A 13,981-nucleotide genomic window follows, 5' to 3' on the forward strand; every position below is an offset into this window, starting at 1 on the left:
TCTTAATGCTCAACAGAGTGAGAGAGAGCATGGAAAGAGTGAAACTGTGTGCAAAGCATCTCTAATGCATCGAGGAGTGTGACTGTATCACACAAAGAATTCCACATTGGATTGCTAATTAGGTGTAAAAAATGATATCACAGAGTTGCTTTAATTACATCCATATCATTTATGTTTGAGCAAAGCATAAGAAGTTCATAGCCTTCTCGTGAGCCAAGGTTTAGGTATTTGAACGAGAGCCAAAACAGATGGCTCATTTTAGACAGAACAATTGAAAAATAATTGCTATCAAAAACTGCTCTCTGAAAATACAGAATTAAAATACAGCTACAACAATTTGCCTGCAAAACCAGAATACTGTATGTTGTGAGTGAATATTCTGACCCTCACTAGGCTTATGTCATGATCACTTGGTCCCAGACTATCATGTGGAGCCCACTGCTCTCCACTCTCCTTATTTATCATGATTCATGTCTGCAGAGCACTGGGACTGAGCCACTGTGAGACCTCTCCACACTTAGAAGAAAGGGTTCCAAAAGGGTTATTCGGCTATCCCCATAGGAGAACCCTTATAACCCTCTGTAGAAAGGGCTCTACATGGAACCAAAAAGGGTTCTCACTGGAACCAAAAAGGGTGCTACTTGGAAGCAAATGGGCCTTTCTACCTGGAACCAACAAGGTTCTTCAAAGGGTTCTCCAATGGGGACATCCAAATAACTCTTTTAGGTGCCTTTTTTTCCTAAGACTGCAGGAAGAATAGGTGAGCCCTTCCCCCTTATTTAATCTTAAACACTGGCTTTTATGCAACTCATGTGCTAAATTAACATCACCCCTCTGCAGAGCCTCATTTACCCGAGGTGCCTGTAATGTTCTAGGAGTGAAATGACTGTATGAAAATCTAATTTCTGCTCAACGTAAGATGTGGTGTATTAACAGAAACACACTTTCATGTGTTAGTTTGTCAGCTGCCAAATCCTGTTATGATCTCAGATTGAAACCAGACTCATGTTCATTCTTAATGAACACATATAGTCAACTCATATCACATGTGGTAAAGACCTCCTTCACACTGCTGCAGAAAGGAAACTATGAAAACGGCTCCAAAAAGCTTTCAAGCTACAGTTCATATGCTTCCACAATGTGGAAGAGAGAAAAGCTAAGGTGCAATGACATGCCATGTCATGTCCATGGACAAAATGATTCATTTGCACTTTGCCGGTGTACGTCAATATGAAGAAAGAGTTTTCTTTCTGAGGACAAGTGCTGGCATATCAGATGAGATTAGGGTTTGGATCAGTGCTGCCATTCCCTAGGCTTAATCAGCGACCCGGAGCATTTCCCAGGACACTCTCCGTGCTTGTAAGCCCCTCTTAGTGGCGATATCAAGCCACACCACCGGAGGAGAAAAGAGAGCGAGCAACAAGACAGAACTGGTGCAAAAGGCCTCTCCTCTCCCAATAGCTGCTGCTTGTGAAAAATCAGAGCTATGTAAGGAATGGCCATCTGACAGCAGCACTGGAGAGAGAGAGGTTTCTCTTCCAAGCAGTCTGTGTCTGCTGTTCTACCCAGTTTGGTACAAACAACAGCTGCAGTCTCCTGCCATTGTGCCAACGGCTGACACCCCTCCCTTGGCATGGGGGCGGCACAGCACCCCACAACCTTACCGCTTACCCAGCACAGGGACAGGACTCCGAGCACTGCCAAAGACCAAATATTTCACTCAGCCCTGACTGAAAGCATCGAATCACCTCACCAACCACAGACTCAAACTTATACCCAGCATATCTAGGCTCACAAAGCAGGACATAATTAAATGTATAATCTATAGCTTTAAATATAGCTTCTGTTGATTCCATAATGTATTTTCACTACTATCATAATACTGTATCATATGAGACACAGTGGCCTGTCTGGTAGGTAGAGGGTTAACGTCCACCTGCCTCTGCCTCTCACACAGCACATAGCAGTCATGACAGGCTGTCCGGTCATTGTGTACAGAGGACTTAGAGGGATGTCATGGCCGGAATACCTCCAGGGTTCTGCTGGCCTAGGCATCTTGCAGGCTCTCTCCAGCCTTATAAGGGCTGCCATGGTACTGGGAAAAACAGATGCACCTGTCAATAGAGGGAAGGAAACTAGAGGAGGGAGGGTGGGATGGAGGTGTCAGTCTTAAAGGAAATACTGTGTTTATTTACCTTCCAAAGAGAATCTGCCGCCTGAACCCTACCTTTTAATATGTTAACCCTTTCAGGCACAAACAAGTTCACAATGAAAGGATAGTCCTAAGAAAATATATAGTGACTGCTGTTATCCCTAAACCCCAAACAAAACTTGTACCACAAACATGTTTGGAGCGACACAAAGTGAGCAGCCGATTGAGAACAAGAGGCAGTCTTGATCTGTTACTATCCAGGAGGAACAGATGGACGTGTGACCTTCCTGGTGTCCTTGGTGGTTTGATTGTGTGTCACCATAGCGGTTGGCCAGACATTAGCAGCTGCTGCCATTTTCCTCTGTTACTGTACTCAACCATCTACGCCTCTTCTTTGGAACACATTGGCAAAAAAGATCTGTCCCTTTGGACTGACTTTTGGAGCTTTGGATGCAATCACTACACCAACCTGTCTAGCTGCAGTCTGAATAATATACTGAACATACAGCATCTCTGTCAGGGTACTGAGGACAGAACAGAACAGACACTCAGCTTGGCTGTCTTGCTATACAGTAAGAACAGTGTACCATCACTAGAACATGGATATGAAGACCATGTTAACTAACTGCCTTCAATGTTCCAAATACTCACAGACAGACAACAAATACAGTCCACTCGCATGCAATAAATGACCAAGAATCTGACAAAAGCCGTCGATGACCATGTCGCAGGCACATGTACATGTATACAGACAGTGAGGTGAGGGCCTATTGGGCAGAGCCACAGACAGTGAGGTGAGGGCCTATTGGGCAGAGCCACAGACAGTGCCTATTGGGCGGAGCCACAGACAGTGAGGTGAGGGCCTATTGGGCAGAGCCACAGAGACCTAATGAGTTCCTCCTGGAGGACCTACTGTACCCGCTGGGCTGGGGCTCACGCCACGCTGGCACTGCCAGGTCTGTCCTACCCAGCATGCCACCTAATGAGATGCACAAAATTATATTATTAACCATCTGTATCCTTCAGCTGGGAGCCACAGGGATCAGGGAAGAGCTGCACTCAATCCCTCCAAAGAGGCTGGGGTCATTCTCTCAGTTATCCACTGCCGTAGAGCATAATATGAGGTGTCTGGAAATGTTTAGGATTTAATAGTGGAATACATGGAAACAACATGCAACAGCATACTTCCATCACTTCTACCACTACTGGGAGCTATCAGTGAGAGGGAATGCATTCTCTCTGGTTCTATGACGAGTGGGCCATTGGCCCTGTCCTTTCTTTGTGCAGTCATCCAAGTCAAAGTTGTCAAGGAATGGCCCTAAGTCAAAGTGTTTTCTTTAAGGCAACAATGCCAGTATTCCATAGTTTGTAAAGGGACATGTTCAGGTCCACACTTTAGTACTCTGACCACAACACCACCAGCCAGTAGCCTTGCTTTTGTATACATATTAAGGTAATAACCTAGTACAAGGAACTGAACAGCAGAATATTATTTACCTGTGAATCTACCCACTGAATAGGTATACAGCAGTACTGTATGTGTTTGGGTACAGTAGGTACTTTACAGGCAAAGTGCACATGAATTCAGCTGTAAACGGAGTGAATGAGATGGCAATAAGGCTAAAGACTGCCCTGCTGTTTCAGTGGCTCCCCAGAGAATAGAGAACTTGTATTTTACCCAGCTAGGTGGTCATGCTGCAGTTGTGGTTACCACTTTTCATGTGACTGAAATGAATACAAAAGCCATACATTACTTATTTCCAATGCAGATGGACTTCAAGCATAGTGCTATTTTTACCATACAGAACTCTGCATCCTGCTGAGGCATGGACTGGCTGAATGCACAGACCACTCCGCACAACACAGAGGATGTAGCTATAGTGTCAAAACATTACTAGGTTATCCCACTTCCTGTGAGCAATACAAGTCTTAAAAAGGTGTCAAACATGAGTAATAATACAGCTATTACTATAAACAAGAGCGGTAAACAAGTGGTAACATGAGCTCACTGACACCACTGGACATTTGCTTGAGTCATGAAAGATCCTTTCAAATAAGTGGGACTTTTTTTCATAATAAACTAGATGCAAATAGGCCCATTGCAAACATATATCAGGCAAATATGGAGAAAGTTATATCTGGAAGACCAAGAGTGAAACTGGTGGATAAAGATCTGATTCTTTACCACCATGGATGTAGAGTCAGTTGTAGTGAGAGAAAACAAACGGTGAAATGTAACAGTACTGACCTGCATTGCCTTGACTAGGGGGCCTCTGCTGGCCCCCACTGGAGCCCACATTCCTGTGTAAGGAGGCCTGAGCTGGAGAGAGCATCCCACTGTCGCTCAGAGAGGCTGTGGCCTGGGCCAGGGCCTGGCTGCTCATGGAGCCTCCTGGGTTGTAGGACATGGTGTTCTGGTTGGAGACTGGCACTGCCACATGCATGGAGAAGTTCTGCTGGGGCAGCGCTGTGGGCTACAGGAGGGAAACACACAGACATGGGGAGAATCAAAGACCTGGCACTGGGCTGAGGGTCACAGGGGGAAGGAGACGGCAGAGATGGCATCTGTGATGGTGCCACATCAATCATATTGGTATGGTTAACAGAGCAGTCCTATTAACTGATGGCAAACCAACTGCAGCTGGCAAGGTGTTCATGTTCCTAATCCAGGTTGCTTATAAAAGTGTATCTTACACTCTTACACATTCACTTCTATTAACAACATTAGTCTGATTGGCCAAGAAATGACCACAAATAAATATACCCTTGGTTTGTAATGGGATTAAACAATAACGTTCTTGAATAATATGCTTTAAAGTGGAATCTGAAAAATTGCTGTACTACATATGATACTGTCATAAGCTTGTATAATATATTTATAAATAATATTGCAAAAAATGTATAAATTAACACTATGTTATTGTAAATGCACAATACAATCATTTTGCTATATAAAATCATTACACATCACTGAAAACATTACATATTCCAAAACATGCCCATTAGCAGTGCTGTGTACCAGGTGTTCAGTCTTGCATTGTAATAGTCAGCACTGCAAAACAACGTTTTCTCTTTTAATCAGGATAGTGTAATTGTGTAATTTCCAACAATATGAAAGCATTTTGGATAAAAACGTATAGTAAGAATGACGAGTTATAATCACTTGACGTTAATATTACTCTACTCCATGTCTGTGCAGTGCTAACTATCCACAGTGTGTGAGAGTGACTGTTGACGGTGAGACCACTCCATTCAGCATAGTCCAGTGAGGCAGTCAGTTAGTGATATTATTAGTGTGTTAATTGCAAACAGTGGTGCCCTCCATGTCAGAATTAGAGAAAACAACAGTTGAAGCACTATACTTTATGCAGGATTCTATGATTGCCACCCGCAATAAGATCACTCTTGTCTCAAGGTAAAGCTCTGTGTAATGGTAGTAGCTTGATGAAGGACTGGAAAATACACAGTGATAGTCCACTGATGTTGTACTTTAGGAGGACTGTACACTTTAAAAAAGATCTCCCCTTTGCTTATTGTATGGTCTCTCCTAGTTCCCCATCTCCTAGTGGGGCGTCCTCCATTCACTTCAGAAAATCATACACTTAGAAAAAACGGTGCTATCTAGAACCTAAAAGGGTTATTCAGCTGTCCCCATAGGAGAACCCTTTGAAGAACAATGTTTGGTTCCAGGTAGAACCCTTTTGGGTTCCATGAAGAACCCTTTCCACAGAGTGTTCTACGTGGAGCCCAAAAGGGTTCTTCAAAGCGTTCTCCTATGGGGACAGCCAAAGAACATTTTAGGTTCTAGATAGCACCTTTTTTTCTAAGAGTGTATGATTTGCCCAGGTGAATGGAGGACGCCCCACTAGGAGATGGGGAACCAGGAAAGACCATACAATGAGCAAAGGGGAGATAAACATTTTTTTATTTCCCCAGTCACATGATCTGGCCACTGTGGGACTAAAAGAGATTCAATTTTCACATCTGCTTGGGGGTGAAAATTGGGTTTTGGGGAAAAAACATCAATCACCAAAGCTAGAGAACCAGTCAATATTTAAGCCAGAATGGGAATCATTTTTTTTCCAGGGGGAAATGTACATTGATAATAAAGAAGCTTCTCCTCTGGAATAAAAAAAATGCACTTTCCTTTTCATATAGTTTTCAAATGTTTCAAATAATGTGAAGAAACGTGATAATTCCAAAATATCTTTGAAAAGGTTAAACCTATCAACAACAATGTGATCTTATCAGGCTGTGCCAAAAAATAACTTGCAGTACAAATCAACAAAATAAACAATTACACTTCCAATGAACAGAAAAAAGGTTATGCTTGAATAGTCCATGTTTGCTTATAGTAGTTGACAGAGGTTGCAGGGGGATAATGAACAAATAAGAACAAATAAAAACCAAAAGGTCAAAATCTTTTGTGCCACAAAGCCAAGCAGCAAAAACATTGCATTTACTTACGATTTTATGATTTCTCATCATATTATCAAACTCCTCATTAATTTTTTTATATTTTTCTTCTGTGTGAGGGGTGAGGACATATGAGGCATCGGGGTCCGGGCTATCACAGCCTCTGTGTTCTTTCTTGTTTAGCGCCTGTAGTGAACATCAACATAAAAACAGGAATCAACACAAAATGGCAGGAGAGGGAGGAAGTACTTACACCACAGCGCTTGTACATTAAATCACTCTCTTCGCTTAGTTTGCCGAAACGGTCGTCCATGAGGGGGCTGTGCCCAAAACAGTCATCTGGATCAGGACTGGCACACAGGTCATTATGGCCTTTGTTTCTTAATTTCTGAAATAAAATTGCACAATTCACACACAATGTATACTGCAGGAAACTCAGTCTACTACCACATGACTCTCTGTCTAGCTAGGTTATAATACATCCCCTACAAACCTGTTCCCAGAACAAAACATGAACATTGTCAAAAATATAAACATGTAAGGCATCATTAAAGTCAAGACGCAAATTTATTGAATAATTTAATTATTCATAATGCAACCATTATAATAAACCTGCCCTAGCATGTACATTTATAAATAATAAAACATATTTTGAATTAATTTCTTATTTTTTGGCCTGCCAGTGTGCTGGTGTGAGCTGGGAACGATACAAGTACTGTACTCCTATGCAATGGTTGACAATGACAGAGAAATTGAAATATCACTCCTTATCCTTTCATCATTTAGAGACCTTCAGCACGGGAGAAACAAAATATTTATCTGTCTCTGACCCTTTCTCTGTCCTCTCTCGTTGTCTCTCTCGCCCCTCCCTTTCTCTCTCCTCTATCTCCCTCCCTCTCTATCTCCCTCCCTATCTCCCTCCCTCTCTATCTTCCCCCTCTCTCTTGCTGTATGTGTGTGTTTCAATACATATTTCATTATCTTTCAGTTATCATAAGCCACCCAGCTGGAAGACACCCCGGCATAAGAGGATCCCACAGAGCAGCAGTTCAAACCGTTGCAGACTTTAATTCTGCATGGTTGCCACTCGCAGGATCTTATCAATGTTAAGTAATGTAGCAAATAAAATAGTTTATTATATGTGGTCAAAGACGCTTATTAGAGCATGAAATGGAGCGATTATTGTAAGAGGAACGAGCACACAGTGTGGTGTGTTGTGATATAGAAATCCAATGAGATTAGTTTTACATCTTAAAAGAATCCCACACTATAAAACAAAGGAAATAAAACCAGTGTTGTGTTTGTGGTAACTTTCTATCAGAGGAGTGGTTCTCTTGGCTTCGTTAAGAGTCTGAATGACGGTGCTTACATGAGCTGATGACAGCTCGTGACAGCATGTGATATCAAGCCAGTCAGAGCAAATCAAGCTTAATTTATATGTGTGTTGTTCAGGTTCCCCTAGCAGGCTGGTGCAGGTCCAGAGCTGTGACCTCCCCTGTCTCCGGGCTGCCTCTGAGCCGGATGTCTACAGCAAGGCCACTGACTCCTCTGGATGGAGAGGTCACAGTGTGAGGGAGTGTAGTTGGGCCCAAAGACACTAATGAGCCCTTAGTCTCTGCCTCCGTCTCCATCACCCTGGAGGTGCTGGAGGTGTGTGTGTGTGTGTGTGTGTGTGTGTGTGTGTGTGTGTGTGTGTGTGTGTGTGTGTGTGTGTGTGTGTGTGTGTGTGTGTGTGTGTGTGTGTGTGTGTGTGTGTGTGTGTGTGTGTGTGTGTGTGTGTGTGTGTGTGTGTGTGTGTTCATGGTCGTTGCAGCAGCAGCTGGCGTCTTCTGACAGCTCTCTGACAGTACAGTGGTGTCTCGGCTGATCTCTATCTAACAACGTGTCTTACCCAACCCTGCTTACAGTAGCTACCAACACGCTGACGAGCTCTGTATGACACATTACTGTTGGATTTCCTAGGCTTGAAATGTTGTGAAACATAACTTGGTTACAATGTACCTGTCTACCAAGGCTCAGTTGATCCCAGCAAATTGACCAGTACTGAATCAAACGACCCTCTACTCTAGTTTAGGCACATAATGAAATGGTGTATAAGATAAAAGCTTAAGCAGGAGAACTCTGAAAAGTACCTAAATCTCATCAGTCATATCTGTCTGACAGTGTTGCTGAGGAGAGAGAGAAAGTCTCATGAGTAATGAATGATCAAAGCCGGCCCTAGCCTTTTGGGGGCCCTAGGCAATTTTCTTAGTGGCCCCCGTTTTGAATGGCGAATAGGAAAAAAATATGTTTCATAGTTAATTTCCTGCAATTCTACACATTTTTCCATGACTTATGCATTGTTAATATGATATCTGAGTGAGATTGACTAACAACATCATTGGGGGCCCCCTGTAAGTCAGGGCCCTTGGGCAAGTGCCCTTCGTGCCCGGGCGATAATTTGACCAAGTACAAGTTTAGTTAGCTGGCTAGACTAACTTAACAATCTAAAAAAAATTAATTGATTGACTGTCAGTGACTAACATAACATGAGAAAAACTGCTGATGCACAATCAAATGTCGAAATTGCACCTTGTGTATTCTACTATTTTAACTCTCAACAGTTGAGACTCCAACTGAGTTACCTTATAGGCCGGGGGCCCTAACCAACTGCTTATGTCGCTTATGCCTAGAGCCGGCCCTGTGAATGATACACAACATGTGTAAATGTGCAGTTAGATGCACTTGTTTTTGGTGTGGTACAGAGCAGGGGCATTCTTCTCCCAAAAAAAAACACCTCCCTGGTTCATTTCCTGTTTACTAAGGCTGCTCTTTAGTTAGGCTCCCGTAAAGGCTGTGTTTACTACGGAAACTATGCACTTTCTCCACCAGTCTGCCACAGATCTGATCGGGACCTGCAAATTAAAGTCCCAACCTGCTCATTATGGGAATAGCTGGTTTGGGCTGGTCGGCCATGGCTGTGTGAGATGGGCAGGGCAGCAGGCAGCACTTCCACAACAAGCCTCCAACCAGCCGCACCCCTCTGGTCCTTGGCCGTGATCACTCAGAGAGGGGCCAGTGGAAACATCCAGTGCCAGGGACACTCAGCATTCAGAACAAACCATGGAACATGTTGCAATGAGACTAAACAACACAAAGCCTAACAACGAGTGCTCATATCTAGGTCATTGTCCATAAGAGATGGATTCATAAGTAAATATTGATCACTCTGATTAGAGATGTCCTGAAATGCAACATCACTTAAAATGAGGACATAATCATGCGCGCCTAAGAAAGAGTGAATATTTCCTCCGAGGTGCTCCTAGCTGAGCATGCTAAAGAGTGAATATTTCCTCCGAGGTGCTCCTAGCTGAGCATGCTAAAGAGTGAATATTTCCTCCGAGGTGCTCCTAGCTGAGCATGCTAAAGAGTGAATATTTCCTCCGAGGTGCTCCTAGCTGAGCATGCTAAAGAGTGAATATTTCCTCCGAGGTGCTCCTAGCTGAGCATGCTAAAGAGTGAATATTTCCTCCGAGGTGCTCCTAGCTGAGCATGCTAAAGAGTGAATATTTCCTCCGAGGTGCTCCTAGCTGAGCATACTAAAGAGTGAATATTTCCTCCGAGGTGCTCCTAGCTGAGCATACTAAAGAGTGAATATTTCCTCCGAGGTGCTCCTAGCTGAGCATACTAAAGAGTGAATATTTCCTCCGAGGTGCTCCTAGCTGAGCATGATAAAGAGTGAATATTTCCTCCGAGGTGCTCCTAACTGAGCATGATAAAGAGTGAATATTTCCTCCGAGGTGCTCCTAGCTGAGCATGCTAAAGAGTGAATATTTCCTCCGAGGTGCTCCTAGCTGAGCATGCTAAAGAGTGAATATTTCCTCCGAGGTGCTCCTAGCTGAGCATGCTAAAGAGTGAATATTTCCTCCGAGGTGCTCCTAGCTGAGCATGCTAAAGAGTGAATATTTCCTTCGAGGTGCTCCTAGCTGAGCATGTTAAAGAGTGAAGGTCTGGGACAGCATGGCCGTTATTCCTCCTTAAATGACTTGGCATGTTTCGGGTGTCCCACAGACGCTGCCCGCAGCTCCCAGTAAATGGATCACTAAATCAGCACATGGCCAAACAGGTGTCTCTCTACCAAACACCTGTCAGGCCCTGGTTCCCCGGCCCAGCCAATCACAAACAGTCTCACACCGACATGGCCTTAGAAGGAGCCACATGGAACCCTGAAGGCCATCAAACATTCCCCCAGCCAAGGATTTTACTCCATAATATAAATATATCAAAGTATTGGTAAAGCAATTCAAATCTTACACAAAACCTAGAAAACAAAACCAACCAACTCTGAACGCATTGGGTACAGATGGCATTTCAATGTATAGTTTTGATTTACTTTTGGTTGAGTTGTCAACTAACGTGAAATCAACAAAACATTTCACCATGTCACTGCATTTAGGTTAAGAGTTGGGTGGAAAAAAACATGAAATTATCTTATGTTGATACAATGTCATCACAATTATTTGTTGTTGTTGAAATGACATGGAAACAGCGTTGATTCAGACAGTTTTTGCCCGGTGGGAAGTATGGTAAACAAAATCCTAAATAAAACAAGCGTCCCTTCTATTGCTTTTCAAATTCTAGCTCTGAAACGAATTTTCAAAAGTCATGTCAAGCTGTGTGGTTTATGCTTATTAAGAAAGAAAAGTTGGAGGGGTATGAATACAGTTGAACAGAGAGATTTTCAACAACAACATTTATAATGGAGGTTGGGTGGGGGTGGTGGGTCTGTCTGTATACGGGGCTGCAGTCAGAGAGTAGTGACGAGTGAACTTGTGTAATCTGTTCACAAGGCCCGTGGAGGCTCATAAAGTTCAGTGGGAACCAGGCCAGCAGTTATTTTCTCACAGCCATCCAGACCTGGATTGATAGAAATGTGGCTCTATACACCAAACATGTTAGTCTGGGATTTTGACATCAAATCAGCAGGACATCATAGTGAGTGTGTGAATTTAGCAGTAAGAGAACAGGCTTTCTGCTTTTCAGGCCTTGAAATGTGTCTCTCCATTCTTAGTATTGTATGCCAAACCGACATACATCTAGTGTACCTGCATCACTCATCTCCTCCATAGTGCCAATAACTGTTCATTTAGCTGAAACACACAAACATACACAGGAGTATGAGTTTTTGGAGCAGTGTGTCAATTGTACTTTTTAAAAATCTTTATATTTTTTACATTACATTATATTACATTTCACCCACCATAGAGTATAGTGATCTATAGTGTATAGTGTTCTATAAAGATCAGCGTTTATGTCACATAAAATAAACATGAATGTAACACTCAAAAGACTGACAGGGTATTTTTTACAATTGGCTGAGTTTAACGCCACCCGCAGAGTTTATATCATAGCCCCATACACATTCAAAACTGAAGCCACCATCATTTCAGGAGTTCAAAATAAAGTGGAGCTGAGGCTGTTGTGAAGCTGTTGCGTAAGCCACCTACATTCCCTGTTCCTTGTGAACCTCTTTCACTGAAACAGTCTGCCTTGGATAGAACACCATTACACTCCAATGCCCCCCACTTGTGTCAAGAGCTTTTTACATTTCACTTATTCATGTACTGTACCTGAATAAAAGGGAGGTTGGAAGTAGACAGTAAATGCTGCTATAAAAGACAAACTTCTCAAATGTGGAGAGAAGGCAGGTAGAGGCTGAACTGCCCGTGTCTTTCAGTGTGCAAAGGTAGCTACACAGAACATACTCCAAGATCATACTTTAAGAGCCATTATTATTGTATTCTAGTCTATATAAAGTATGTATAGTGTAACTATTTCTGCTTCTGTAGCGTTCATCCCCACCCTGCTCATTCTGCACTGCTGTGAATGAGCTTGTTGTGCCTGTTGCCGCACTAAGCAAGGTAGCATGCTAATCCTCATGACATCACCATTGTGTCCAGTCCGTTCCATCTAATGTGCTTATCAAAGGGCCTCTTTGAGTGTGAAGGCAGTTGAGAATCAGCATGGGGAGGCGGCTGATAGCAAGGCTTTCATCTGCTCACAAATACATTTCTCTTATATAACATCTTAAGAGACAAGTCTTTCAGTGTGAGTATGCTCCCATTTTTCCTTTGGTGCTGTAGATTTCACTTGAGGGGGGAAAAGGAACTGTTGGTTGTTCTCGTGGGCACTCTATCTAGTGGCTGTATGTATTGTATGCCATTACCAAGGGCCCTAAAAGCTTTTCCTGTCTACTCCCTGGTACTGGTCATGTTACTGGTATGGGAGGAGGGAAGTAGGGAGGGCTAGATAAGGAAAGTGGTTTTGATTCCAAGACATATCTGGTTTAATCTCATGACCATTCCACATATCAGTGATCTAAGTGATATCAGGATATGACCTCTCTGTCAGACCATTGTCTGACTCCTCAAATCACAGGAAATACAGCAGCAGGGCCTCCTTCTCAGTTGGATGGGACGAACTGCATTTTGTTTGGTTATTATTATCTGTCTGCAGCTGTTTGGGAAACAATATACAGTCTGTAATCCAATCCCCTCCAAAAACAGGACAATGGCGAGACTACAGTTAGCTCCAAGCTGACACACCAAAAAGACTAACACATGCAGACGTAAAAAAGTAGAGTGAGCCTAACTGATCAGTGGTCTGCGTGTGTCTAAAGGAGGCAGACAGGGAAGAGAAAGCCTCCGTCTCAGCTCAATATACAATAAAGCAGATAATTACTGTGGTTGACCGGCTAGATTATCACTTTGATAAATATAGCCGCTATATTATTGAATAAGAATCCATTGCACTGCAGCGAGCAATACTTTTAACTCAGAGAGACAGCTGCTCAGAGACTGTTGATTGATGGAGGTGACAAAGATATTAGTTGCCACAGTCAAAGAGAACACACTTTCAATCAGCGGCTTGGATATTTTCAGAAAAATTTTCCAACTGGGAATTGAAGTCCAAATTGAGGATAAAGGCATCTCAAAGTCATCATTATCTACATCTTTAAAAGAATGGGAACAAATGAGACGAACACGCTCCATTACATCCAACTAGCTCTAGACATCTATAGAGCACCATGTGGATATATTTTAGATGAAAATAAATTACATTCAACATAAAAAGGTGTAAAAAGGTATACAATTTAAGTAAATAACCATTCACTAAGTTCACATCTTTCCCCTCCCTCCCTCCCTCCCTCCCTCCCTCCCTGTCTCTCTCCCTGTCTCTCTCCCTGTCTCTCTCTCTGTCTCTCTCCCGGTCTCTCTCTCTGTCTCTCTCCCGGTCTCTCTCTCTGTCTCTCTCCCGGTCTCTCTCTCTGTCTCTCTCCCTGTCTCTCTGTCTCTCCCTCCCTGTCTCTCTCTCTGTCTGTCTCTCTCTCTGTCTCTCTCCCGGTCTCTCTCCCTGTCTCTCTCTCCATCTCTC

The 13,981-nt window shown here is 43.1% G+C and overlaps 1 protein-coding gene across 3 annotated transcripts in view; it reads right to left on the minus strand.

Moving 5' to 3' along the window:
- Positions 1-13,981, minus strand: part of LOC139584718 (myocyte-specific enhancer factor 2A-like) — a 100,807-nt gene that overhangs the window by 15,668 nt on the left and 71,158 nt on the right. The window contains exons 5-7 of one of the 3 annotated variants that reach the window (XM_071416867.1): positions 6,822-6,956; positions 6,620-6,754; positions 4,401-4,626 (exon numbers count right to left, since the gene is read on the minus strand). In XM_071416867.1, coding sequence (XP_071272968.1) covers positions 4,401-4,626; positions 6,620-6,754; positions 6,822-6,956 — 496 coding nt within the window. The remainder of the gene's footprint in view (positions 1-4,400; positions 4,627-6,619; positions 6,755-6,821; positions 6,957-13,981) is intronic. The other 2 variants (XM_071416866.1, XM_071416865.1) reach the window with 2 other exon arrangements.

This window comes from Salvelinus alpinus, chromosome 9, assembly GCF_045679555.1.
Source record: "Salvelinus alpinus chromosome 9, SLU_Salpinus.1, whole genome shotgun sequence".
Taxonomy (NCBI): Eukaryota; Metazoa; Chordata; class Actinopteri; order Salmoniformes; family Salmonidae; genus Salvelinus; species Salvelinus alpinus.